At 37.2% G+C, this 27,299-nt stretch overlaps 1 protein-coding gene across 5 annotated transcripts in view; it reads left to right on the plus strand.

Annotated features, from left to right (window-relative positions):
• The window catches only part of LOC136826915 (kelch domain-containing protein 2-like), a 101,512-nt gene that overhangs the window by 68,996 nt on the left and 5,217 nt on the right, over positions 1–27,299 (plus strand). For 2 of the 5 annotated variants that reach the window (XR_010849755.1, XR_010849754.1), the window contains exons 9-10: positions 260–312; positions 2,471–2,657. Coding sequence is in view for 2 of the 5 variants with exons in the window: in XM_067084457.1 (XP_066940558.1) it covers positions 260–312; positions 2,471–2,588 (171 nt within the window). In the remaining 3 variants the exon portion in view is untranslated. Of the gene's footprint in view, positions 1–259; positions 313–2,470; positions 3,655–27,299 lie in introns of those variants that run through there. The other 3 variants (XM_067084457.1, XM_067084458.1, XR_010849753.1) reach the window with 2 other exon arrangements.

A 27,299-nucleotide genomic window follows, 5' to 3' on the forward strand; every position in this document is an offset into this window, starting at 1 on the left:
ATGGGAAATACAGATGATTTATATGTGTGTATTTAACTCACTAATAATGTGTTGTACAGTTTGTACCTGCTGTATGGTGCTGAGTTACTTTACATTTTTCATATAATTAGGCTCATTATTTCTGTTTTAGCTTTTTCTTGACTGTGAAGATATATGCAGGAAGCAGAATGTTAATTCATCATTATATCTGTTACACTTGAACATATATTTTTTCTTTAGACTAAGCATATGCACAGTGTAGATTATGTTTTTATTTCAGGACCATGCTGAGGAAATGTTGGTGCTACGTTTTAGTCCACCTTCTTTGCAGAGGTGAGCAGTAAGCTGAGTAAACAATTTTGTTAAACATATATTTATTAATGTACCACATAACGAGTCACATAGAATGCAGTTTAATCTTAAAATATTATTTGTAACATAAGCTTTAGATAAAGCCACACATTTCAATTGATTAATGTCACTGTTTATCCTAGTTGGCTTTTAGTGAGTGGTTATATGGTTTATTGAGACGGGGAAAAATGTTGGGGTGCGCTTGAAAGGCAGAGGAATTAGAGTTATGTAAGTATGTGGAGGAGCCATGGGGGCACTGGTTGCATAGAGTACTGATGCCCAGAATTAAATGCTTTGCGAATGAAATCCAGTTTAATCTTAAAATATTATTTGTAATATAAGCTTTAGATAAAGCCACACATTTCAATTGATTAATGTCACTGTTTATCCTAGTTGGCTTTTAGTTAGTGGTTATATGGTTTCTTGAGATGGGGAAAAATGTTGAGGTCAGCTTGAAAGGCAGAGGAATTAGAGTTATGTAGGTATGTGGAGGAGCCATGAGGGCACTGGTTGCACAGAGTACTGATGCCCAGAATTAAATGCTTTGAGAATGAAAAAAAAAAAGTGACATTCCAGTGGAGGAAGATTGGAGTAAGGCTTTACAATGTAGACAGTTGTTAATGGGATTTGGTGTTTATCTTCAAATGGAAAAGAAAAATTAGAAGGGGATATAGAAAACAAAATGATGAAAACTTTGAATAGTTTGGAAAGATTGAACTGAATGGTAGTTTCCTCATTGATAGTTTTCTGGATATCAAAGTTTGCTGATTGAGTATAATTATTACATGGATGACTCTGAAGCAAAGTTTCAGTAGGTTTAAGGATGTGAAATATCAAGTGTATGATTAAGAGAGGAAATAGATTGTTGCAGATCACAGACTTATAAGGAGTTAGAGAGAGAAAGAGTGGCTTAGACACCAAAACCCCAGTGAACAAAGCAGATGAAGAAAGGAGCATTGGTATTGCTTTAGGTATGTTATGTAGAATGCTGTTATAAAAAGCTTAATTTACTTTACACTATATGGAGGAGCTCTGGAGCAGTGCATTTTCTCTACAAAGTTTTTGCCAGATTTGAATACAATGAAAGATCAACTGATTATGAGTTATTCATAGTATATTAATTTTTCAGTCCATAAATTAAGCTGAATTAGTATAAAGTGAAGAGAGATTAAGACAACATTTTTGCACACTGACATTTTTGCACACATCAGTGTTACTCACAGCAACATTAAAGAATGATTGTGGAATTCCCTCATAACCTCTTAGGAGCCTAAAGAGTAAAATGCTTGCAAAAAACAGTTGGAGCTTAGTTGTGAAGGGGACCCCAAGAAAATTCAAACATTAGAAGGAAATCAGCCATTTTTAGCATGCTTGACTCATGGTTTCACAACTTACCCACAAAGATTTTGAAGCTGGAAGTGTATAACGAGGCTGATGGAACGGGAGCAGCATACAGATAACTGTCGAGAGCAGTGCCAAAAATAAAGTCTACATAACATGCAGAAAAAAATCCAAATTAGAAAATTTGGGTAATTTATTTGGCAGAAAGCTTTAGATTCAGCTTGGCTGAGAAGAGAGGCTATCCAGATGTGCATGTCTCATTGCACTGAGATAAGTACTGTTGATCTGGCCAGCATAATGTACTCACTCCTGCTCACTATTGCCATGGCAGAAGGGGTAAATAAAGAAAAAGAAGCTACTTTTTTGTAATGTAATTACTTAATCCAATTATGCTAGTTGATATTCACAGAGATAAGCACATTTTTTGTTTCAAAGTCCAAAGGTCAATAGGACAGGTAACCCAAATGCACTTTTGTAGTTGAGGCTTGAAGTAAATCAGAAGAATGAAAGAGGAGGAGGAAGTGTTAGACTTGTTTATGTAGAAAGTATGGTCCTCCAGCTATTTTAGTTTGTTCTGACCATTAGCAGGAAATGTTTTAGTTGTAGTTTATTGAACTAGATAGTGATGAAAGTTATTAACTCTTGGTCAATTTACTGTATTCAAGAATGCTTTACAACTTAGAATATTGCTTTTTATTGGAACAAAAATTTAAGTTTTAGGTCCTTCGCTGAGCTTGTGTGCTCTAAAAAAATGATCCTTGTAGTGTTATGAGAGGTAACATGTTTGAAATTGTTTCAGGTTGACTTTTGAAGCCATCTGTAAACACAGCGGGACACTTCTTCAGCATATGTCATCTTTACCACAAAATTTACAGGCGATTTTGAAATTTCGATTTGCATCAGATCGAGTAACCTAGCCAGGAATTTTGAGTTATTTTTTCTTAAATTTTTATTCTTAGGAACCAGATGACATGACTGGATTAGTTGTGAGTACTGTTAATTTTTTTTATTTAAAGATAAATTTTGTTTTATGTAAAAATGAATTGTTGATGTAAATTGAGTTGTTTTTGTATTTTATACCACTGAATTTTGGTCATGAAAAGGTAATTATAAATTACTTTTATATGTATTTATGTAAATTGCATAAAAAGGGTATGTTTTATGCCATAACTATACCTTGAAACATAAAAATATTTTTACATTGTATTCTTAAAGCTAGAGTAAAATCAGTTCCCAGGCATTACTACTTGGTAGTGAGCCAAATGGTATTAGAGACAGGTAAATTGTTATAAGAATATCAGACCGTTTGTACACAAAATTATTGTTTCTAGGTAACAAGTTGTATAGTATGGCAAAAGGAGTAGACCAAAGATTTTTTTTTTGACAGTTATAGCCTTCAGGAACATTACAGGATTAAATACAGTATAGAACCTTTTTTCATCATGATACAATGTGTTGGGAGTCCAATTTATTAAAGGTTCCCCATCCATCCACTTTGTCCAACCGCTAAAGAAGACTAGATGGGAAGGTTGCAATACTGTCTTGAGCACAAATTACCCCTGTAATTCTTTCTATGCAGTAGTATGTCTGTATTAGTTATTATCAACAACCTTGATTTCATTTTGTTGTTATATAAACTGTTCTTGACTTTCACTGAGGCATGGTCATCTCTTCCAATTTTTTTCCTTGGAACCTATTTACTAGTCACTAAGATAGTCACTTTCCGGAAACCGTTAACATTTATTTTTTACAAGTGGCATTATTATATGGTCTCTACTGAATGACAGATGTGATGGGAATTTTAAGTTGCTCCCTGAGAAATGGTAAATATGACATTTCTTCTTTTGAAGCAGAATGTAATTGAAAATTTTTTGGTTGTTAAGAGTGATTTTTTTTCCATAGGGATCTGCAAGCTGTCAGCTGATGTTGTTTGACTTAAACAGAAATATTGAACATTTAATATACCAGTTGATGCACTTCCAATGTGGCAGTTTTCTTTCCTAAATCAGTACAGGTATATAAAATATTAATGCCTATTTCTTTTCCTAAGTCATTATATGAAACTATTTTGATAATGAAATTAAACTTGGAGTTGAACTTGGGTTGAAATCCTCGAACAAAAACCTTTTCTATGTTCTTACATGTATGTGCTTCAATTTGATTTCAGTTACTGTGGGAAAAAGTAATAATGTTAAGCCTTAAAGAACATTGTTCTACTGCTTTATCTTCATCATCATCATAAACATTTTTATGCTAGCTTTTTGTAGGTAACCATTGTAAGTCTGTTCTCTCTACTGAAGGGACATTTTTATTTGCTAGTGGTCCAGCTATCTCTCAAGTTCATCCAAACTGCAACCACTTTTTCTTATTGCTCTCTCAGCTCTTGCTCCACAGTCCAGTGTCTTTTCACGGTAACAGAATTGCTCTAGCTCTTTTAAAACTCTGTGTGTCAGAACAAGTTCTCTTCTCCCCTCTCTTCCCTGTTTGTTGTGGCAATACATTTAAGGCATAAAAAATCTTTCAGTTCGTGTGTATTTTGTAATCCTCACCATTGGATGTAACACAGTATTTTACATTCAATATAAAGTGTTGAGTTATATCCCACACCTTTCCCACAACAACCACAGGACACTTTTCTGATTGCAGCTTTTCTTTGTCTTCTTTCCAGTGCTTCTGTTGATTTTTAGCCCTCTTCTTTTCATGTCATTGTCCTTTTAAACATTTCTAACACTTCAGATTCTGCTGTTAGCGCTAGGTTATCTGCATAAAGCAGGTTCCAGGGATCCCCTTTTCTTTTTTATAGACAGCAAAGGGTTTGCTGTTGTTCCTCGATGGACACCAACATTTATCTCAAGATTCCTCTGATAATCTTGAACTGTCTCCTCTTTAGTTGGCAGAGTATAACATCACTAACCTATGAGTGTCTGTTACTGTTTTCCTTTTCAATGCCCATATAACTGTTTTTCTTGGTACTCTTTGTCAAATGCCTTTCCAAAATATATGGTATATCTTCCTCTTTGCATGTTACACCTAACTATAGTCCAACAAATTTTGGAAGAGACTCTCCAGCCACTTTCCTGGGTTAGTACATTGTTGCTGCTTCTTCCTCATCCTGTAAGTCTTACCCCTGTTAAGGGAAGCCCTTTTCCTATTTATTCTTACTCACCTAAATCCAGATTTAACATTCTGACTTCACATTTTCATATTGTTTATAGGTGTAACTCTCTATGTGTACTATAAAAGTGAAAAAAGTGAAAGCATTAGCAAAAGTGCAAAACTGTTAGACCTGTAATATATCAATTAGATGTGCCTTTTAGTTTTGATACTCTGTTGTTTATTTTCACATTGTGTATGTACATATCTTTTTTTACGTTATCAAATGTATTTTTCTTATTACTTTTCCTTGAACCCAATCTTTTTCAAAACTATATGAAATTATTTTCTTCATCTAAATCCTGTATTTTCTATAAATACAATTAAATTATTTTAAGTGTAGGAATTTTCTTTCTAATGTAGAAATTTAGTATTACAGTCCAACCTCTTAAATCTGGGAACCTTGGGACCAGGCTACTGCCAGACCACAGAAAATCCCAGAATATAGAATACACCCTTATAAAATTAAGCTCTTATGTAAACATAGTCTTGCACGCTAATTCCACATACAAATATAGCCTAGTTGCCAATTTAGCCTACTACTTGTCAAAGTTCTGACACCACTTTTTATCATTTTATTACTCATATATTTTCACTTTATCATTTTATAACTTCATACTGTATAATTTTCTTTAAAACAGTGTGCTTTACTTAGTACATGTAGCTTACATCCCTGAGTTAATCTAACTGCAAGTCAACTACTTAACTTTTCTCAGAATCTGCAGAATATTGTTGCTGACTTTCATCTCCTAAAGTTACTGTCTTCATAATTATCGCTGTTAGTTTCTTCTTCATTTATTATGATTGTAGAGGGTATTGAGATGACAAAAACAAAGAATGAATTTCGGCGATCACTCATTGCATTTGACACGTCGTCATCAAAAAGTAAACAACACACCCCCATCTGTTGAGGCCAATGAACACTAAACATTCGCTAGTGGGAGGGTTAGGATAGAAACCTTTTCTAGCATAGATAAAGATTTATGCTTGCACTTCTTACCTCTAGCATCATCTGATCTCATGGGTGGCATATCAAATGAGTAAATATACAGCTATATAGAAGAAATGATCAAGACTGTATCACCAATAGGTCTTTCAAACACTCTTAAGAGTAGGAATTCGTGTGTTGCCAGATGTCCCATTGTTTTGATTAAAAGTTTTGACTTGGTAGAGCCTTCACAAGTGGAATCTTTAAATCTTTCTTTATTTAAAGTTAATATCGAAAACCCTTGGGGTGGGGTAGTGCCATCAGTGCACCTAATGGGGTGCACTGTCGGCATTACTAAAGGTTCTTTGCAGCGTCCCTTCGGCCCCTAGCTGCAACTCCTTTGTTCCTTTTACTGTACCTCCATTCATATTATCTTTCTTCCATCTAGCAATTATAGTATTTCAAAGTGCAACGGCGAGGTTTTCCTCCTTTTACACTTTTCAAACCTCTTACTCTCAATTTCCTTCCAGTGCTGAATGACCTCATAGGTCCCAGTGTTTGATTTGGCCTAAACTCTATATTCTTTTCCATTCCAATATCGAAAAAATATTTGATTTCACACATTTTCGTTACTAAAAATTATTTTCATAAAAACAGAGATATGGCAAAAATTTTCCTGCCAGGAAATTGCAAACAGTGTGTGGCGCTGCCCTCGTAGCCGCTCAACAAACTAATGGAGGGTAATGATACAAATAGCAACAGCACATTGACCCAACACAATGGCACAAATCTCTTCCTAAATTTGTTGAAGTATATAAAGACTGTACCTGTCAGTGAATCTCTGTTAAAAAGCCAAACTGATAGTTATTGCTTTTAATGTCACCTTTTCAAATATTTTCATAGCATGCTTATTCCTCTATAATTTCCACATTGCGCTGCATCTTCTTTTCCTTTGTATACCATTACTGTAAGGCTCTTTTCCTGTTTTTTGGGTCTCTCTCTTTCTTAGTTAGGCTTTTGTATATTATTTTAGTAAGCTCAAGGATGAACAGCTCTCTTATTGCTTTTATTAAATCACTTATTATTTCTGATGTTTATTGCAATTTTTTCTTTTTCATCTTCCTGAGGACCTTTTTTTCCTCAGCTGTTACGCTCTCTATTGGTCCTTTTGTTATTCCAGTGTCCTTTAATTCATATTCAATCTCTTCACTCAGATGATTTTCAAGATACTATCTTTTTTATTCCAGAATCTCCTTGTTTTCAATGTTTAATTTATTAATTTTCTTCTTTTCATATACTGTATGTCACCCTCATTAAATCTTTTTGATCTGTCCTCAGCTAATTTTTTGTCCCAAATATTTTTTCGTTTCTCTCTGGTGTGTTGAAATTCTGATTCATTCCTCCTTTGCCACCTGCTGTTTAGCCTCAATTTTTCCCCTGTCTACTCCTCTATTTGCTTCTATGTCTGTCATCTTTGTACATCTTTATTCTTCTGTCATATCTGTTTCTCTCTAAAACCCTTTTTGATAGCATAGCCACTGTTCATCCTTAAAGGGGTTACACTCTTATGGTTCCCCCATGGCTTCATAAGATTGACCAACCAATCTCAAAGAATTTTCTAATATGTAGTTGGTCTCGGCCAGAATAGTGCAGTTTGGCACGTTGATAAAATGTAAAGGACTCGGGATTGGAGGATTTTATCTCCTGTTCACACAGTGACTGCCTAGGTTTTACCTTCATCCTGCTCACAGATGTGACAACAGGGCACATGCCGGCCATCTTCCTCATTACAGTAAACCCCCAGTATTCGCGGGGGATGCGTACCACACCCCCCCCCCACGAATAGCTAAAATCCAAATACTTAAAACCCCTCTAAAACACTTAGAACTGCCTATTTTGGTTGTTCAAACACAAAAAATCTCTAAAAATGCTTATACCTGAGTATTTTAATAGTTTTATCACAAAAAGTGCATTTAGTTATGAAAATGTGAAAATACGGTAATTAGTGAATATTTCTTAGTGAAAAATACCGCGAATGGGTGAATTTTCCGCAAATAATGTGTACAGGCAGTCCCCGGTTATCGACGGGCTTCCGTTTCTGAGGGTGTGATGATAACTGAAAATCGGTGATTTTCGGGGGTTATCAGCACCGACAAGCGGAAATCGGCGATTTTCGGCACCAAAAGTTGCCGATTTTCATTGCTAGACAAGCCCCATAAAACTGGATCGCTGTTAACTGAGCCCGCCATTAACCGGGGACTGCCTGTATATATGTTCCGCGAATAGGTGAGTCCGAGAATCTTGAGTCCATGAATACGGGGGGTTTACCGTACACTGGTCTGTCACAGAGTTCATGTGTCTCCAATGTTTGCTATGATCATAACAACAACTTTAAAGCTAAGTTCATGGTTTTAAGACCCGGTGAAATGTTTTACTTTCTTAAAATTTTTATGGGTAGGCTTATATTTGTTAAAATTGGGAGCCAGTGGGTCTCCTGAAAGGTGAGAGGTTTGGATTAGATCACTAGACTATGCTGTAAGTACCGTGCTGTTTTTTCTTGTCTGACAAAACAAAAATTAGCATTAATGCAAAAATATTAGACAATTTTGCTATTGAAACTCATTAGTCAATGACATTTTCAACACTGATAGATAATTTGATGTTATCAAAAGGGTAAATTAGGTTAGCCTAACTTCTTGCTTTATGAAACATAGCCATGATAGTAGTTCCAAATCATGCTTGACTTACAAGCTATGATGTTTACTAAAGGCCGATAGTAACATCAGGTGTTGAGAAAAATTTTTGTGACAGTTGTCATTTTCCTTAGGGAATACAGAAAATACATTTTCATAATGGTGAGCTTTGCCATACAATTTAAAAATTTGTAGTGATACTGATTTTAAATTATTTTTGTACAATAATTCCAATAATTATTTTAATTATGTACTGACTAACAGCCCATAACCTTTGCTTGGTGCTTGGAAATAGATTGGGTAATTAAAAGATTTGAAATATATAGAAATACATTGTATGGGTATCCATTTAGTTTTGTCTTAATTAAGTTTAGAAGTATTTGTGAGTAAATCCTTTAAGGCAATATTATTGTAGTAATTGTGAATTAATATTATGATACATTAGCACTATTTTATTATTTTAAGGATATGACCCATTGATCATGTTACCTTATACTATGGACACATTCTTGAAGCCATGTCAGCCTGTTTTAGTTTGAAGTGTTTGCTGCCAATACAGTGATATAGGTTAGCTGAAGTGTTTGCTGCCAATACAGTGATGTAGGTTGCTAACACTAGGTAGTTTTTAATAAACACTTGTTCCTTTTATCACTATTTGTCTGCTGTTATCAGGACCCACAGATTACCTGCACTGCAGCAAATTGCTCAGTCTCTTTTCACCTGTGGAAATAACTCATAACTACCTGTCATGAGCCAGCCCCTGAAGGAATAAAGGAGAATTTGGTTGGTTGCCAGACATGTGTGAAATATGCAGCATTCTTCTGGGAGCAAGTTCAAATGATGAAAGAGCTCATTTTAAGCTGTCAGGTTTCAGTAGGAGTACGGAAGGACGTGACTACATTGTTCTGGCAGAACTCTGATAGTGTTTCCATCCCTCTCTGAGCAGAATCCACATTTTGGCCAATACTCCAAAAGCAGTGGAGTCTAATTACACCCCACTTTAACTCCTCCAATGGAGACAAAGAATTTTTCCTTGGGAGAGAGGTCACTAATACCTTACATGAAAGGGGATAGCCACCGAAGTTTCCCTTTTGAATCCTGCAGATCTAGGGAACAGTCTTCTGCTTTACATAAGAGAGATGTCTCAGTTGAGAGTCTTCCCTCTCCCGTGCAGCAATCAGATATTGAATCAGACCTTGATAGGGTCCACCCAACCCCATCTGAAGTGGCTGTACCTTCTAGGGGGTAGTGGTTTATCCTGGACTCAAATACAGCCAGGCAGTGGTGATACAACTGCCTTGATACAGTCGGTTGATGCAGGCTTTCCCTGATGGGAAAATTCCACTTGTTGTACCTTCAGAATTCCGAGAGGAAATCTTGAACAGTATCAAGGATGACCCTGTTACTGAGTGTCAGCGTATCAGACGTTATCCATGATTCCCAAGAGGAAAAGAGGAATTCAAGTTTGCCCTGGATATGGAACTGGGTGTGATGTCTAAAAATTTCTCATCCTTTAGTCTAGAGGATAGAGGGATTGCACAGTCGGCCCAGGCAGAGGTTTGTTTTCTCACCAAAAAACTTAGGTCATGGGAACAAAGTAATACAAAGCCCAAGCCCCCCAAAAAGTTGAATCAGTTGTCTAGATCCCCGATGAAATCAGAATGAGTAATAAGAGATAGCCTACTCACTCCCAGAGCTCCAGCTGGTAACAGTGATAAGATCAGATCGGACAGTAAAACCTCAAATCAGAATGTTAGTACAGGCACCAGTATCCACCCCTGAGAATGATACTGACAACCCTTGGTGAGGCGCCTCAATGTGCATCCTTTCACCAGATGGAAAATACCTCATTAATGAAAGGGAAACTATGATTGAGGTTGAGCATGTAGAACTTCAGGACAGAGTGGCCTTCCCTGATATTGAATGGCGCTTGGTCCCTCCTTCAATAGGAATTCAGAAACCTTCAAAGGAGACAGTTATCCTGCCTATTAATATGGATATGAAAACCATAGAAGCAACCTTTCTCCAGTTTAATGGAAACAATTTTAGAGAACCAGTACCCTCTCTGGGAGTCACCAGCCTTCTATCCCTTCACTTTTGGAATAAATGATTATGTGAAGACAGAGTTTCAGAATTTTGTGTTAACTTGGAAACGAGAGTTTATTGCAGAAATAAAGCTGTTTGTCTCTGCGATTCCAGTACCTGATAGTTTTACAAAGGAATGGGCAACACTTGCCCTTCCTTATGAGAGGAAGAAGCCCACATGGCTACCCAGCAATTTGGGGCCCCTATGAGAAAAATCTCAGGGCAGCCATTGCTGAATTTTATGTTAGGCTCCACTTCCTCAATATTATAACTTCTACTACTATGCTGGAAGTAGCTATTAAAAAGCTTCCAGAGCCTTCAAGAACAATGTTCGCTGCAGTAGTCAAAACACTTATGCAGACCCTGTGAGGAGCACACTTTCTGAAGTGTTGCATTAAGGCTTGACAGGGAGCATTGGTGGGCTCCAACATTTCGCTCCCCAATGTAACCTCCCTATTACATTCTTCCCCCTTCCATCAGGACCTGTTTGAAGAGTCTGTTGTTGCACAACTCATTGAACGAGCCCAACTACAGAATTGCACAATGTATGCTGTTCTTGAAAAATGGGAAATCTGGGAAACAATACTCTTGAGAGTTTTCTCTTCCTAAGCCTAAGAAAGCTCTGTATGAATCAGGGCCTTACAAGCCTCCAGTCACTAGTAAAAGATCCCTCCAACAACAGAAGAAAGGACAACAATAGCAGCAGCACCTTTTAAAGGGAAAATCCCCTTTTCTGATAAGGACTTGGTATTTTGAATAAAATATTATGCCCGATTCAAGTATTCAAGGTTTACCTAGATATCATGATAAATGTCCCAGATAGTCCTATTTTTCTTACACTCTGGCTCAAACAAACCACTCTCTCTATATGGGTTGAGAATGATTTTAGTTTCCCTCATTAAAAATGCAGACCCTCACTCCTTTCCTAAGTTGCATTACATCCAAAAAGTGAGTATATCATTAACATTTCCTTCAAAGAAGAAAGTAAGTATAGCAGGAAGTCTCAGTGTACAGGGTGGTTATTAGACGCAGTATTCCTGAACACGGGAAGACGCAATAATCCCGCAGCCAGACCCAAAATAATTAGGTAAGTCACTGTTGAACCACAAGGGATAATACATATATAAGCTTGTGTGTTTCCTGTTCTTTATTGCCAAACCCAACTGGGTATCCAGGGTAAAGAAATTGGTTGATAACCTGTGACTTTACCTTAGATAAAAAAATTTCTTAATCACTATTGCCATGAGATTGGTGGTTGTGCTGAGACCTGACATAATTAAGTCACCTTAGAACCACAAAGAGTAATACATATATATGTGGGTTCATGTGTTGTTTCCTGTTCTTTATTGGCAAACCTTAATGGGTATCTGGAATAAAGAAAATGGTTAATAACCTGTGACTATACTTCGGACCAAAAATTTATATGGGTCATTGGGGTTTATTTGTTAGGAGCTAAGCCATTTTGTTGCTTGTCAATTTCTTTTGTAAGCACCTTTGAGGACAAACAGTAGCTGCGCTACCAAAATACAGGTTTTAACATAAGAAAAAACCTATTTGTTCATATGTGGAACAAACCTGGGTCTTAACTTATGGATAATTCTTCTAGTGCCAGCTAGAAACGGGTAAGAATAACAAACAAGTTATTGGTGGCAATGAGGTAGGCCGATAGGCCTAGGTGGCAATTGTCAATTTCTGTTGCGCATGTAGCAAAAGAAATGACGCCTCAGTTTCTTCTTTACTGCCCTCATAGGAAGAAATGCTTTCTCTCGTCTCTCCGAAGCCAGTGGTTTTTGCTTAATTCGTTGTGATTGTGTTGCTTGCGCAGGTGATTATGTATTTTCATGTGCTGTGTGCTTTTGTGTGATCATGCAATTGCAAGAATTGCCCCAGCCTCCAGTTTCTGCCAGGCTTTCCAAGAGTCAGAGCATGTGTCCTGTCGTTGATGATTACCCTTGCTCTCGCTTTTTGGCATCGGCTGAGACTAATCCCCATTCTACGTGTGGCCAATGTAGAGCTAATGATTGTAATATCAATAATCCATGCCCAGAGTGTCGTTCTTGGCCTCCTGAGCAGTGGAGGGTTTTTGCCAAGAAGAGGCAGCATTGGAGGAAGTCAGAGGCTCCATCTTGGAGGGGGGGGTTCCCTCCTTCGATGGATGCATCACATGCTCCTCCTTATTCTGTTTCCTCTTTGCCATATCCTCCAGTTGCTACGAGGTGGGGGCTGGTGTCATACCAACTACAGTCCCTGGTGGTGCTCCTTCATCATTGGGCAATAGATTGTTCAGTAGATCTCTCTGCCAGGTATATCCTGCGCAGGAGGAACATAGTGGCAGACAATCTGAGTTGTTGGAGTCAGGTCATAGGGACAGAGTGGTCTCTGCACCAGGACATTGCAAACAGGCTCTTTCATATGTGAGGAAGACCCTCAATAGACCTGTTCGCAACGAGGTTCAACAGAAACTAGAGATCTTCTGTTACATGGTTACAGATCCATATGCAGTGATGGAGGATACCCTCCAGCACCCCTAGGACAATCTGGAGGTTTATGCCTTCCCTCCATTTTGCCTAATCCGTCAAGTTCTGAACAGGGTAATGGCCTCAGAAACTCAAAATGACCACAGTTGCTCCCATGTGGCTCCACTTGGAGTGGTTCCCGATCTCCTAACCATTCTCTCTGAAGTCCCGAGAGAGATTCCTCCGTGGCACAGCCTTCTATGTCAACCCCACTTCCAGAGATTCCACCACTAAGTAGAGTCCCTATCGCTTCATGGCTGGAGACTATCCAGTGTCTCCTCCGAGCAAGAGGCTTTTCTCGCAGAGCAGCATCGGAGATGTCTGGCTATCTCAGATCTTCCTCAGCCAGTACCAAGGCAAGTGGACTGTTTACTGTGGTTGGTATTGTCAGCAGGGTCTCTCTCCAATCAGAGCTTCTGTTCAGCAAGTAGTAGATTTCCTCGTTTTTCTCCGCAGAGAGAAACGACTTTCCTTGTCTTCCATCAAGGGCTACGGAGCTGCCTTGAGTGCACTTTTACGAATGAAGGATGTTGATCTTTTTTCTTCATGGGAAATCTCAGTGTTTCTCAAGAGCTTTGAGCAGTCTTGTCTTCCAAAAGAGCTTGGGCCACCCAATTGGGACCCGACTTTGGTACTGGGAAGCCTCACCCATGCCCCGTTTGAGCCTCTGCGTCATGTGAAGCCTCACCTGTGCCCCGTTTGAGCCTCTGCGTCATGCGTCAGATAGGAACCTGACTCTCAAGACGGTTTTCCTGCTGGCTGTGGCCTCCTCAAAGCGAGTTGATGAACTCCATGGCCTATCCTATGATGTTAAGCATACAAGGGATTGGACGTCCGTAGCCTTCGAATTTGTCCCGGAATTCGTGGCAAGACCCAACACCCTTCTTGTCATGATGACAGATTTGATTCCTTCTCAGTTTTGTCTCTTAATGACTTTGTTGACAACGATCCGGATGAATTGCTCCTTTGCCCTGTCAAAGCACTATGCTGCTACCTGAAAAGGACTCGCCATCTCCGACCGGGATGCCAAAGACTTTTCCTTAGCACTGGCTGGAACAAGAAAGAATTGCCCAAGAATACTATCTCCTTTTGGCTGTGTGAGACCATCAGACAAGTCTATGATTCAACTTCATGCTCCAGTCCTAACACAATGTAGGCAAGAGCACATGATGTTAGGGGGCTAGACCCTTCTGTGTCATTTAAAAAGAACCTGTCTATTCAAAGGATTTTGAAGGCTGGCACATGGCTTCATCAAACCACCTTCACTTCCTTCTGTCTGCAGGACGTTGCCCATAGATCCTTGGACACTTTTTCCTTGGGCCCGGTGGTGGCTGCTCAACAGGTTGTTTAGCTCATCCAGTGCCCCTAGCTGGACAGTTTGCATCTTACCTAAGATGATGGTATGAAAGTGAGAATGAATGGGATAGCTGGTCTCTTTTGGTCTCCTTTCTTTTCTTCTTTACCCAGTGGGCGAAGAAATCATTCCATCATGTGCTGGATCGGGTATGATACAGGTGAGACTGCAGCCTTTTTGTTAAGTTTTGCTTATTCCTACACGAATATAAAACTTTGGCAAAAGCAAGTCCCTCTTCTCTCTTGCAAGGAGAGATGGGATTGATAGCAAACTATTGGAGGCCATGAAGATTTGTTATCTACAGATAAAGTTCTTTAACTTCCTCCTACATTGTCACATCACATTGAACAGATTCCCAGAAGTCTGACTGATAAATAATCACTTATTTATTATGTCAGAGGCTTTGGTTCCCTTCTAGAGGCTTCTATAAGCCAGGAAGAGTTAACACATGTGTTGAACTCCCTCCAAAAGTGAGTCTAGCTATAAGTTAAGACCCAGGTTTGTTCCGCATATGAACAGATGACAAATTTATTAATCAATTTGTATTTTTCATAGCTAACAAATCTGCGGTCTTAACGTATATTGCCCACCTCTAACCACCCCTCAATGAAGTTGCCTGGGATGGAAGAAACTGAGGCATCATTTCTTTCACTACATGGGCAAAGGAAATTGATGGTTGCCAACTAGGCTTATTGGCCTACCTTGTTGCAACCAATTCCTTGTTTGTGTTTTTTACCAGTTTCCAGCTGGCGCTAGAAGAATTATCCATAAGTTAAGCCTGCAGGTTTGTTAGTTATAAAAAATACAAATAGATTAATAAATTTGTCATTTTTGGTTGCCACTCTGGGTCTTCAAACACCCACTTTCCATGACAAAAAGGCATGGGACTTGGGTGAACATTTATATTGCACAGACCTGGTGAGTAAAGAGGAGGATAGCCAACATACACGCTGTTTTTACATCTGCGCGAGTAAGATGAGGGAAAAGTGGAGGCAATTGTTGTGTGGATAGGAGATTGAGCCCTCCTGTCCTGAATCCTTTATATTCTATCACTGTGCCAACAAGTACTATTCTGGCCGAGACCAACTATAAGAGAATTCTTTAAGATTGGTTGGTCTGTTTTATGGAGCCCTAGGGTGACCATAGAGTGTAATTCCTTTGAGTATTCATAGCAGCTACCAAAAATAGATTTTTCCTACATCAAAACCTGTTTTTTTATATCTTTCTGCATTCTTCTGCTGCCATTTGTAGGCCTTCTTTGAGCAGTTTCTACCAATACTTTTTGATGTATTTGCGGTCTCCTTTTTTTGGTATTCCTTTTTAACTCCTTCATTTTCAAGTTTCCATGTTTTTATTCATTGGACTGGCTCATTTTCATCATCCATCTGCTGCTCACAGCAGTGAATGTTATTTTAGGGAAGCATTACTGGGTTATAACAAGTCAGTTGTCACCTTTTGATGTTGTCCATACTTCTCATCACAATAAAGGCAGTGCTTAAGCTTCTTCAGTCTTGTATGATATCAGATTCTCCCTGGGCTTGTGGGCTTCTTAAACTTTTTGTTAAGCAACTTCAGTCCTTGGCATTGGTAAATTTATGATACTAGATCTCCCTTCTGATTTCTTTCTCTTTGATAATATCTACTGTACTTATAACATCCTCAAAATAAGCTCTGTCCTTTCCTGTGTGGCTCCTATCAGTATCCCATCTGACTGCAGCACTTCTTTCACTTCATTTGCTTTCCTGTCACTGTGTGTGATAGCATTTCCATTCTCTTGGTTTATATCATGCAAAATATAAACTGAAGATTTGTATGATTAGACTTGGTATACCTCTTCCTTGTTTTCTGTAAGTTAAACTGACAAGTGCAACTTTTCAGTCCTGTGAAATTTAGAATCTTGTACCTGTACTTAGCCTTGATGCTTATGAAGGAATAGATTTAAGTAGTATGTTCTCTATGTTTTTTTAGTGAAAACTATTGATTACTTACTGTATCTCCAAAGTTGTTTTGTTTTTCATAAGTTACGAAAAGGGATTATTTTTGCACTCAATGGAGAATTTATAGTGTTGCTCTAGTTGGTAAATTTGTTAGGAGTAGTTCTGACCTACTGATTACTACCCAATTTCTGTTTATCCCATGTTATCTGAAGTTTTTGAATTTTTGTTGGTAAAACATCTCGTTGCCTTTGTTGAAAGAAATCATCTCTTCCCTAGTTTTGCATTTTGGCTTTTGCAAGGTTCTGGGTGTATGTGATTCTCATCTTTCAATTTTAGTGCTGTACAGAAAACCCTAGCTTCTGGTCTTGGAATTCATATAATTGGTCTTGACTTTAGTGATGCTTTTGACCATGTTAATTATTAGGCCCTTGTTTTCAAAATCAGATAAGAGTTGGTTGACCATTTTAATTAATGTAATGCAAAGAGTGGTTGTTGGTGGCCACTACAGGAACTACATGAGTGTAATCATTGGTGTTCCCCAGGGTTGTGTTTTTGGCCCATTAATATTCATATACAGTACACACAATACGTGACTTGGCCTTGAAAACAAGCCTATTGCTTATATGCAGTAAACCCCCGGTTTTTGCGTGGGATGCGTACCACACCCTCCTGCGAATAGCTAAAACCTGTGAATACACAGAACCCTTTCAAAAACACTTAGAACTGCCTATTTTGATAGTGCAAACACGCAAAAAAACTAAAAATGCTTATACAGGTATTATCCTACTTACAATTGGGTTAGGTTCCAAAAAATCCATCATTTGTTGGAAAAAATGTATCTCAAATATAGCCTAGCCTACACTAGGGTATTCAGTACCTTGTATACATTATGGTAGCCTAGCCTACGCTATAAAGTATACTCTTTACATATATGGTATAGTAATTATTAATATCAGCTAATTCTGGAGGTTCATGCTGAGTGACTTACGATAATTCAATACAAAGAGAAATTGAATAACAAACAAGAATTAGCTTAGCCTACACTATGCATACATATACTATGGTAGCCTAGCCTACATTATACTGTACTCTGCATTCACATATTAATATCATATTATACAAACATCAACATAACGAATACAGTACAGGCAGTCTCCGATTTACGACGGGGGTTCCGTTCTGACGCCGCGTCATAAGCTGAAAATCTTCGTAAACTGAAATAATCATTGAAAATGACATAACCTGCATTTTTATTGAGTTTCATAAAAAACTCTCCTAAAATTTTACCATTCTGCTGTTTTGGAGAGAGAGAGAGAGAGACAGACAGACAGACAGACAGACAGACAGAGAGACTGCCTCACCACTTATCTACCAGAAAAAGACTTGGAATTTCACAGAAATACAGTGCTCCCCTATTTTTACTTTTAAGTATCATACTGCAACAAATATAGCTTAAATTATTATCCTCTTACTACTGTATTAATCTTTGAAATTATATTATTAATATCATTTCAAAGTCATCTTAAACATTAGTACCCTTTTCCAGAGAGAGAGAGAGAGAGTGAATTACCATTATGACTTACATTCAGCCATTCTTGTGCTGGCACAGGCAAAAGAGAGAGAGAGAATGAATTACCATTGCAACTTACATTCAGCCATTCTTGTGCTGGTATGGGCAAAAGAGAGAGAGAGGGGGAGAGGTTTATATCTTTAATCTCTCGAGGAATGTTAATCCATTTCTCTTTACTGCAACTGACAACAAAAAAAATTTTTTTTTTTTTTTTCTTTGTCATCCAAAGATGTACTACTACCTTTACTACGCATTTTTAAAACACTACGAACACACACACACACACCCACCCACAAACAGTGTGCATAGGTAAAAAGACTCAAATTAGCATTATCTTTTCTTGAGAGAGTGAAGAGCTGAACTAAATATCTATTTATAATATATCTATCCATTTCTCATTCTACCTTTTGGCGAGAGAGAGAGAGAGAGGTTTATCTCTTTAATCTCTCGAGGAATGTTAATCCATTTCTCTTAACTGTGACTGACAACAAAAAATTTGTTTTTTTTCTGTCTTCCAAAGATGTACTATTACCTTTACTACGCAGTTTTAAAACACTATGAACACACACACACACACACAATACAAACAGTGTGCATAGGTAAAGAGACTCAAATTAGCAGTATCTTTTCCTGAGAGAGTGAAGGGCTGAACTAAGTATCTATTTATAATATATCTATCCATTTCTCATTCTACCTTTTGGCGAGAGAGAGAGAGAGAAAATAAGGAAGGAAGGAAGGACGAGAGAAATTGATCTTCTACCCTTGGTCAGAAATGTCAAGTAATTTGACGCATTTGACAGTTCCACCCTCCCCCATAGCTTCAGAGCTTTGGGCAAAAGACAGGGTTTGATATTTCTTTGTTTAAAAATTGAAATAATTTACTTAAAAAATGCATAGATGTTGTAATTGCAGTATAATATTATTATTTAATCTTATTAATATATGAAAATTAGCACTTATTATTAGGTAAGTCATTTATTTATCATACAAACGTGGTTAGTCCTCACCATCTTCCACAAATTTGTTAAAAAATTCTTGTGCCATCATCCTCTCTCTCTCTCTCTCTCTCTCTCTCTCTCTCTCTCTCTCTCTCTCTCTCTCTCTCTCTCTCTCTCTCTCTCTCTCTTATCTCAGAGAGAGGAAAGAAAAATACTTCTCACCCTCCTTTTAGTGTATGCAAAGCCTGTGAGGTACAAGCTTTGTGGTTGGTTAAAATCCCACCCTTCCTGCCAATCGCATGTCATCAAGGAGGGGGAGGAGGGGGTTTTACAAATTGTTATTGGCTAATGTCAGTCCTTTCGGCCAATAGCGTATCGTCGTGGAGAGAGGGAGTTGCTATGAGCTCTGTTATTGGCTACTTCTAATCCCTCGAGCCGATACATCTTGTCATGAAGCCTATGTCAGAGCAATAAAAAAATTGTCACACAACCAATGATGGGATTTTAGTATATTTTTTTGTTTATATACAGTAATCCATATGTCTTTGAAGGATATATGCAGTACAGAGAGAGAGAGAGAGAGAGAGAGAGAGAGAGAGAGAGAGAGAGAGAGAGAGAGAGAGATATGGGCGGTTGGCCTTACTTAAATCTCAAGATTGGAATTATTCGGGGAAAGAGAGAGAGAGAGAGAGAGAGAGATATGGGTGGTTGTTCTTACTTAAATCTCAAAAGAGTGAAATTATTCGTTAATTATTCGAGGGGGAGGGAGAGAGAGAATGGGGTTGAATGATGTGATTACATCGGTAAGCAGTTTTATGATTTCATGGGATTTTAATTTAACTTTTGTCGATACTTTGCTGTGGTTACCTTAATATTAATACTTTAAAATTAGCAAATAATTTTTTTGTCATAAAAAATGTACATAGTCATGAAAATAAAATAAAAATCAGTAATTAGTAAATATTGCTCTATGAAAAAATCCATGAATGTGAGTTTTCTTCCGTCGTATGCGTTGGATCGAGTCATCCGAAACATTACTGTCGAGAATTGTAAGAAAACTATACTTTTAATCCTTTGGGTGTCTTGAAAACAACAAATACTGCATTTTTATTATTGAGTTTTTCATAATAAGAAACCTCCAAATATTGACCATTCTGCTGGTTTGGTTGCATATTTCTTCCAATCAGCGTCGGACTGGTGTCATCCGAAATATCATCGAAAATCGTAAGAAAACTTTACTTCTAATCCTTTGGGTATCTTCAAAACAATGAATCTTGCATTTCTATTGAGTTTTTCATTAAAAAAGCCCTCCAAATATTGACCATTCTGACGTTTTGGATGCATATTTCCTCCGGTTGTTGTTGGATTGGCGTCGTCTGAAATACCATCGAAAATCATAAAAATACATTACTTTTAAACCTTTGGGTGTCTTGAAAACAGTGTATCCTGCATTTATATTGAGTTTTTCAACAGAAAAACCTCTAAGATTTGATCATTCTGCCATTCTGGAGCCATATTTCTTTTGTTGGATTGTTGTTGTCAGCGTCGTAAGCCTGGAACATGCATTGTAACCCAGGAAATAATTTTTTTATGAATATATTTGAAAAGCTTCGTAAACTTGGAATGTCGTAAGCCGAGCCCATCGTAACTCGGCGACTGTCTGTATGCATCTTTTCCATGGATCTTTTAAAATATTATGCTTTAATTCACTGTATCCAATAATATTGTATTTATTCTTATATTGCTTTTGTATTGTAAATTGCGATCATAGCGATCAATGTTTTGGTTTCGGAAATCGATTACATGGTAAGTTTATTTCGTCATATTTAACTCAGTTGAGAACGTGTGTCTTGCTTCTCGTTGTGAAATTAATTTAGCTATTTTTTCGTTAATAATGACGTTGGTCGTTTGGGGGCATGTTTGTTTTATGGAAAAAAAAAATCTAGATTCCATTCACTATTTTCACTTGATTTCATCATAATACGAGCTTTACATATTTATCGTTTATGGGCGTAAAAACAGCAGTAATATGTGTTCTTTCATGCCCAGTAGTTTTGATTAAAATACTTTCTCTCCAATTTTAATTACGGTCGAGTTTCATCTGTGCTGCTGATGCACGATAATTTATAGTCATTATCAGCTTGAACATTGTTTTCTCAGCTTCAGCTACAACTTGAGCTGAAATTTAGCAGTATATTTCCTTGCCGATCTTTTATCCATGCCGAATAAGGGTATAATGTAAAAATATATCAGTCCCATTCTACTTAATGTCATTTGTAACATAACTCTGGTAATTGTTTACTATCATACAATGGTTGAAATACAGGCAAAACGGCTGTTGTTATCTGATTCGGTTATAAGCAAAACAACAGTTTCTCGTTCGGTTGTTTATGGCTGTACAGTACGCATTTACGCAAGAGCATAACGTTACTAACAATACTTTTATCATTCTCTTTTACTTTTTTAACTAGAAGATGAGATAAAGAGATGGAGGAAAAGAAGTTGATCTACTCTATTGTAATTTGGTCTCTCTCGCTGCCTGATTGTATGCTACTGCCTGCACCCGTGCAAAATTTAAAAATATTTTATAAATGTTGTCATATCGGTATTAATTGCTTACCCCATCGCAAAATCAAATTATTGTAAGGTGAAATATCGTAAGGCAAATTTTCGCAACTCAAGCACTACCTGGGTACCTGATCATTTTAATAGTTTTATCCCAAAAAGTGTATTTAGTCATGAAAATGATATGAAAATACAGTAATTATTGAATATTTCTCAGTGAAAAATACCGCGAACGGCCGAATTTTCAGTGAATAATGCGTATAGTATATATGTTCCATAGAGAAATCCGCGACTAGGTGAGTCCATGAATCATGAGAAAGCAAATACAGTACAGGGGGTTTACTCTACTGTTTTTTCTGTTGTCTTTGCATCTATCCCATTTCCTGAGTAGAGACCTGTGGTTGTTCAGTCTCTTTAACTAACATTTAGTTAGAATTAATGCATGGTGCCAATTATGGGGGAAAGAAGTTAAACCTAATGAAACTCAAAGCATGATTGCCAACAAGTCTAGGATATTGGATCATCCTTCTTAGATAATTTCATAACCAGTGTTTATTCAACTACATACGACTTATTCAAGTTCAAGATGATATTCTTATGTCAAATTCACTTTTGAGGAACATATTTGATCTGTCAGTTGCAAAGAAATATGATATGCTGATGAAGTCTTTCAAGAATTTTGGAGACCTTTTTATCATGGAAAAATTTTTAAGTAATTTTATTCTTCCATGTTTTGAACAATATATCCTTGTTTGGTCCTCAGCAGTTGACTTGTATCTTAAATTGTTGGACAAAAACTTGAGCTCTTATAAATTTCTTATTTCTGATCTGGATATTATTCTTTGGGACCCTTGATAATTAGCTGATTGTGCATAGTGTACAGTATAAGATTTTTCATAATTCTGATAAATTTTTGTATTTAGATCTTCCTTGGCATACATGACAATTATCACTGCATAGCTTACTTGTTATTTTTTTTATTACATTTTGTCATAATAATAATAATAATAATAATAATAATAATAATAATAATAATAATAATAATAATAATGTAAAAATCCACAATTATATTAATAAATGGTGTTAATACTGTATGCAAAAGAGAAAACAAAGTTTTCAAATATTTTGTTTTATCTTTTGCATATTAATACACATTATTTATGTAATTGTGGATTTTAATTACAAAGCAGTTTATCACAATATTGTGAATTTCTTAGCAATAATAATAATACTGTAGTAATATTCTCAGATGCTTCAAGTGAGAGATGGGCTGCTCATCTTTCAGACCAAGTAGCTTCCTTGCCTTCAAGGAGTTTTCACGCCATTTGTTCAGCAAAATGGTTGGAGTTATGCTGGATAGTTCCATGACTCTGGCTTACCTGAGACATGAGGGGGCAACCAGCTCTCAAGCAGTTTGCCTTCTGGTAATATAAATCCTGCTGTTTAGCAGAGGGGAACTTAACTTTGGTTTCCAGGTACATTCCAGAAAATTGCAGTATAGTGGCCAAGTTTCTCAGTGGACTGAAGCAGATCTTATTTGCAGAATGGTCTCTTCTTCTTGAATTGTGCAAGCTGTCATGGAGATTGTGGAGCACTCCACTGGTGGAGTTATTTGATTCCAGCTTGAACAACAAGCTGCCATGTTATTGCTCTGCCCTTTCAGATCAGGCAGCATGTAGGAGCAGTGAGTTTTTACCATCTTAGGTTGAAATGGGAGGTTACACTTTTCCTCCCCGTTCATTAATCAGGAGAGTACATGACAGACTAAGAGCTTGAAAAGGCTCAAGTCTTACACTGGTGGCCACAACATGACAAGTTCTCGAAACTTATGGTCCTCATAATAAATTCTCTGTGGGCTGTTCTGCCTTGGAAACAAGTTTTTGTGTTAACCTAACTTCAAACATTTCACCAAAATCTGCACCAGCTCAACCTTCATACTTCCAGGCTATCAAGTGGAACCTCATTTAAAGAGGGTTTTTTTTAGCAAGATAGCTTAAATCATCACCAATTACACTAGGTTCTCTCCCTGCAAGCATTTCAGGCCAAGTGGAGAATTTTCTCTAACTGGTGTGAGCAAAGATAGATTAATCCTAGAATTACTGTACCACTGTTCAGCAAGTAGCAGATTTCTTGGTTTATTTGAGGAAGGAATGGAAGTTGTTTGTGTCGGTAATTAAAGGTCATAGATTGGCCCTAGCACAAATGTTTGAGACCAGAAGTGTGGATCTTAGTTCATCAAGTGAATTTACAGCCTCTGTGCTGGGATGTATCTTTGGTCATGAAGTATTGGAACCCACTGAGATGACATCCCTTAGGAACCCTGCCCTAAATACTGTGTTTCTTCCAACCTAGTGTCAGCAAAAATGTTATTGAAATTCATGCTGTCTCAAGTGATATCACACATTCTAATGGCTGGAAGAGCAAAGGTGTCTCTGTCACTGGGTCAGCTGCCAGGACTCAGGCAACTTCTTCCCAATAACAGACTGCTCACATTTTTTGTCCCTTCCTTGCCAGTGGAAGCCAAAAGAGAAGCAGAACTTGTCCTCTACCTGGTCAAATCTGTAAGAACATTTTCTAAACATTTTTAGAGAACAAGGGTCACAATGTTTTGGGCATCAAGTGCATCAAAGGTGTGAATCAGTAAGAACACCATCTCTTTTTGGTTGAGTTATGGGCCTTGAGATAGATTCAGGCTATTTCAACGTCCTTAACATTTACAAGGAATGGAAGTTTATTGAAGCCAATTTGATTCATATAGATCTCCTATGATTTTTGTTAAGCTTTGTATGAGACTTCTCTTAAGTCTCTGGATTTTTACACCATCGGCCCTGTGTTGTCTTCAGGTCAAATATTATTGAAGGGAACACAGCCCCCCCCCAAGTCTTCTTCCTCTCCTCCATTACAGTCACCACCCTACTTATGAACATTCAAGTTACGAACATTCATAGATACGAACAGACAGAATCAAAAGTTTAAATATTGTTCTGCGCACCTATTCTGCTAGTAAGAATTTTTGCAAAGAACAGAAGAACACGAGGAAAAGTAAGAAAAGAAGAACCTGTTTCTTTAACTCCTTCCCTGATTATTGTGAGTATTCTTGCAATTAACTACCATGTATTCTTACAATCACAAGAATACTCGTTCATACTTGTAAAATATTCCTACTTATTTCTGTCTTTCTGATTTAACGTATTCTATGATGAATTCCCATTTTCTGTATCTCTCAATTCCCATTTTCTGTATTTTCTCTCCCCATAGGAGACGTTTAGTATGTATTTTTGTCAATAGATGGCAATGTGCACTGTTTACTTTATGAACTTCCAATGTCAGACACTGCTCCTGCAAAATTCTCTCCCAAGCTCATAACTTGCAAAGCAGGGAAAAAATAGTAATTTTGACTGTTGTAGGAATCTAAATTTTGTTTTCGTCTATTTACATTTCTAGCATCCAAAATAATTCATTATAATAAAGCATGATTTGAAATGCAGGGAAAATTGTATAATCTATGACCTCCAAGAATTGTGCACTACATATTAACCCATGAGGTGCTGGGGGGATGCCACTTAAGGATGACAGCAATATTATGCATTTGCAACTAATATCATTGAACCAATATTTTCTCGCTTATTTTTCAACTTATCACCTAGTATTATACATGGCTGAAATCGCGTTTTATCACAGATAAATAATTAATAAAAAAATATAAGATACTTTTGAAAATTTGTATTTAAAATTATTGTTTTTTGGAAAGAAAAAAAATTTCATAAACAACTTTTTATTTTTGGAAGGATCAGTGCAGTATTTTCATGTACGATTCCAATTTTTTTCATGCCAAAATTACTCCTTGTATATTGAAGAAATACCTGAAAAAAAAAAAAAAAATATACAGTAGTTATTAATTGGCTAGATGGGTTTATATGCATGTGTATTTAACTATCATATGCAAGCTAGCATAAACACCAATATTACTTACCAAGTAAAAATGTTATAAAACTCAAATGAACTCAAATTTTTTTTCTACTACTTACATCAGGTACAAAGATTTCTTTATTATTTATTCATTATCATCATGATTCTTCTTTGGGCACCCTTTCACCCGAAAATAGTGGTCCAACTTGGGCCAACACTTCTCATGAATTCCTAAATTACATCCCGGGCACCAGTTTTTTTTTTTTTTTATCTTTTTGGACATATAGCACACAATCTTAGTTTTGTCCCATCCAGTCTTGCAAACCAGTGCTGTGTTCCGCATCCAGGTGATGAGGGACCAGGTGAGGAATTTGACTACTGGAAGGTGACAAAGGTGGTGCTGGGATCACTGGATAGGTATGAATTTGCTCATCTTGGCAAAGGACTCCTACTGTCATACGAATAAATTTGTATCTCTCGACTGTTTATCAGTGTTTTTTTTTAAAGAATATATGCATTTAGCACTAAAATATCAAAGATATTCATAAATATTTTCTTCCAGTACCTCCTTGTAGGTCTTTGAGCAGCAAAATGATACAGTTTCTTGTCACTCAAGTCCACCCCTCCCATTCCTATGTTATAATCATTTATCATTTGGTTTCACAACATCGCCATACTTTTTGTTTAGTGTTATGCTGATAGTATATATACTGGCTTACGAGAAGGTTTTTCTTTGAAGCCACAGGTAAGGAGTTGACCCTTCCTTACATACACAGTGTCACCTGCCTTCAATTTTTCATTTTTCAATATAGCTGGCAAAAACTTTGATGTTATCCTTATGGTTCCGGTATGGGGAGTATTATGAAGCAATAAATCATTAGCAAGAAGCACTTTTGTATAAAAATTGTCTGTTACAAGATGGTAACCTTTATTTAGTAGATTACTCTTCTCCATAATACTCATTACCACAGTAAGTGCAAGACCTTTCTCGGATCCACTAGCATAAAAATCCCTCCCTGAATGTCGGTCAGTGTGATCATACCCAGTACTGGTTTCACACAATTCAAATTTTTTTATATCATACCTGGAATGCCTTTTATTTGGCATATATTGAATGTACACACACCTGTTGCGCATACCTACCATACTCTCATCTAAAAATGCGGTTTGCTCTGGGTGACAATGGTGCTTGAACAAACTGTTACATGAATCCAAAAATGGCCTTGTACGAGCCCAAGCATCGAACTGGGGGTGACCTCTAGGGTAGACAAGTGCATTATCACTAACTTGAAAAAATCTACTAATGAGCAAGTATTCATCCCTTGCTGTTGTCTGAGAAAAAAGGGAATTGTAGTTTCTCTAGAAGTGCTCCAAAAATGCTCTACGTTTTTCAAAGGAATAAGACCCATCAACAAGGACAAACCCAAAAACTTTTTCATTTTGTTTTGAGTGACAGGTTTCCATCAAGAATATCATGAATGTGGATGTGATGCCATCCACTCTTCCATCTCAGAAAGGACTTGGTTCGCATATCTGATGGTTTCAGTGGCTAGTTCGTCGACAATGGCATTATTCATAAATAACAACACATACTCTATTGGATGTGTATTTTTACTAGGAGTGTTTATTGGTCCTATATGTTTCTGCAAAAAACTAAATTTCGTACCTGAACAAGGGTATTCTGGTGCATATACCCGACCCCATAAGCTTCCCACATCAATATGCACATCGTTATCACTGTTACTTCCGCTGTCATCGTCAGTATTGTCACTGTCACTGTAATTATTGATATCGAAATCACTGCACGATGATAGTAAATCAACATCATCGTCAAAAGAAGCCATTATCTGAAAGAAATTGCAAAATAAACAAAAAACTATAAAAATCGTCAACCGTTGCTCGAATTTAAGATGCAAAAGCCTTCCTGGCCATGCCCCCCACTGAAGGAAGGTTTACAATTTTGCTATTTTTAAACCTATG

This window comes from Macrobrachium rosenbergii, chromosome 41 (genome assembly GCF_040412425.1).
Source record: "Macrobrachium rosenbergii isolate ZJJX-2024 chromosome 41, ASM4041242v1, whole genome shotgun sequence".
NCBI classification, from domain to species: domain Eukaryota; kingdom Metazoa; phylum Arthropoda; class Malacostraca; order Decapoda; family Palaemonidae; genus Macrobrachium; species Macrobrachium rosenbergii.